The sequence below is a fragment of the Rattus norvegicus genome, chromosome 2, assembly GCF_021556685.1.
Source record: "Rattus norvegicus strain SHRSP/BbbUtx chromosome 2, alternate assembly SHRSP_T2T, whole genome shotgun sequence".
In the NCBI taxonomy this organism is placed as follows: Eukaryota; Metazoa; Chordata; class Mammalia; order Rodentia; family Muridae; genus Rattus; species Rattus norvegicus.
Genome location: NC_141535.1, coordinates 131,224,356 through 131,225,529, shown reverse-complemented (window position 1 = coordinate 131,225,529; position 1,174 = coordinate 131,224,356). Strand labels below are relative to the sequence as shown.

Sequence of the window (1,174 nt, the reverse complement as noted above, 5' to 3'; positions counted from 1 at the left end):
CATTCCCATCCCCATTCTTCTATGAGGGTATTCCTGACCCATCCATACACCGCTTCCTGCCTCCCCTCCCTGGCTTTTCCCTACACTTGGGGGGAGGTGGTCCAGGCTTGGCAGAACCAAGGGATTCTTCTCCATTGGTGCCCAACAAGGCCATCCTCTTCTACATATGCCGCTGGAGCCCAGGGTCTGTCCATGAGTACTCTTTGGGTAGTGGTTTAGTCCCTGTGAGTTTTGTTTGGTTGGTCTTGTCTTATGGGGTTGTGAACCCCTTCAGCTCCTCCAATCCTTTTAAAGTTGAACTTTGAAATGTGTTCACTGAACCATTTTGCTTGCATTAATTCTTTACATCTTGCATTTATATTAAAACTTCACACACAAATGAACGTGGAGGAATTGCTAATACCTGATTCTGTCCCCTTTGTTTCCACTCGCCATCATATAGTTAGATACCTTTGACCTGATGGAAAAAAATATCATTCAGAACTACTGATAACAGGAAGAAGAGGAAAATAAAACTGAGAATGAATTCTTTCCCCTCATAGTGGACTCTTAAGCACGTTTTCCGTGTATGTAGCAGGCTAGGTGGATTCTTTTGGCATAATTGTTACACGTTTGGCATGGGATAGCAAAAAGGTCACCAAGATAGGCCCCGCTTGCCTCCTTCAAAGGACTAATAACAGTACTGTGGAGGCACAGATTTGTTTTGAAGTCCTGAGAAATTTCTTGCACCAGATGCTGAACGGGGAACCTGCAAATCAGAAGTTCAGTGAACTTCTGGTAGCTTCTGATTTCATAGGGTGCTACAGTACCAGGCCTGGAATGATGAGGTGTCTTCACTCCTCCAGAAGAGGGCATACTCTTGCAAGCAGCATTTGTAGCCAATTTTTTCCTGGGTGCTGTACCACCGGTGGATTTGTGGGCAATCTGCTTTGTAGGAGTCATGGTACCAACATCTCCTTACTTAGCACGCTTCTCCTTCAGCTGGAGTTTGGCAAGTGAGAGGTGGAGCTGGTGTTAAAGAGCAGGGGCAGCACAAAGAAGGCTGATTATTTTTAAAATTGTCTTTTTCCCACCCATCATCTGGGGCCATTTTTATCCACTGGATATGGTCTCTACAGGCTATGCTTTGCCTTTGTTGGGTATTTTAGCTAGTGTTCTCTCTGTTGGGTGCTGG

The 1,174-nt window shown here is 45.3% G+C and overlaps 1 protein-coding gene across 1 annotated transcript; it reads right to left on the bottom strand.

The window, feature by feature from the left end:
• Positions 1-549: 549 nt before the first annotated feature.
• Positions 550-942, bottom strand: LOC103691547 (histone H3-like). Its single transcript, XM_087640712.1, has one exon. It carries the CDS (start codon positions 940-942, stop codon positions 550-552), a length of 393 nt encoding a protein of 130 aa, XP_087496838.1.
• Between the last annotated feature and the right edge of the window lie 232 nt (positions 943-1,174).

Coding starts and splice junctions, on each gene's coding strand:
- LOC103691547 (XM_087640712.1), bottom strand. CDS start 942: ATGACTCCTACAAAGCAGATTGCCCACAAATCCACCGGTGGTACAGCA.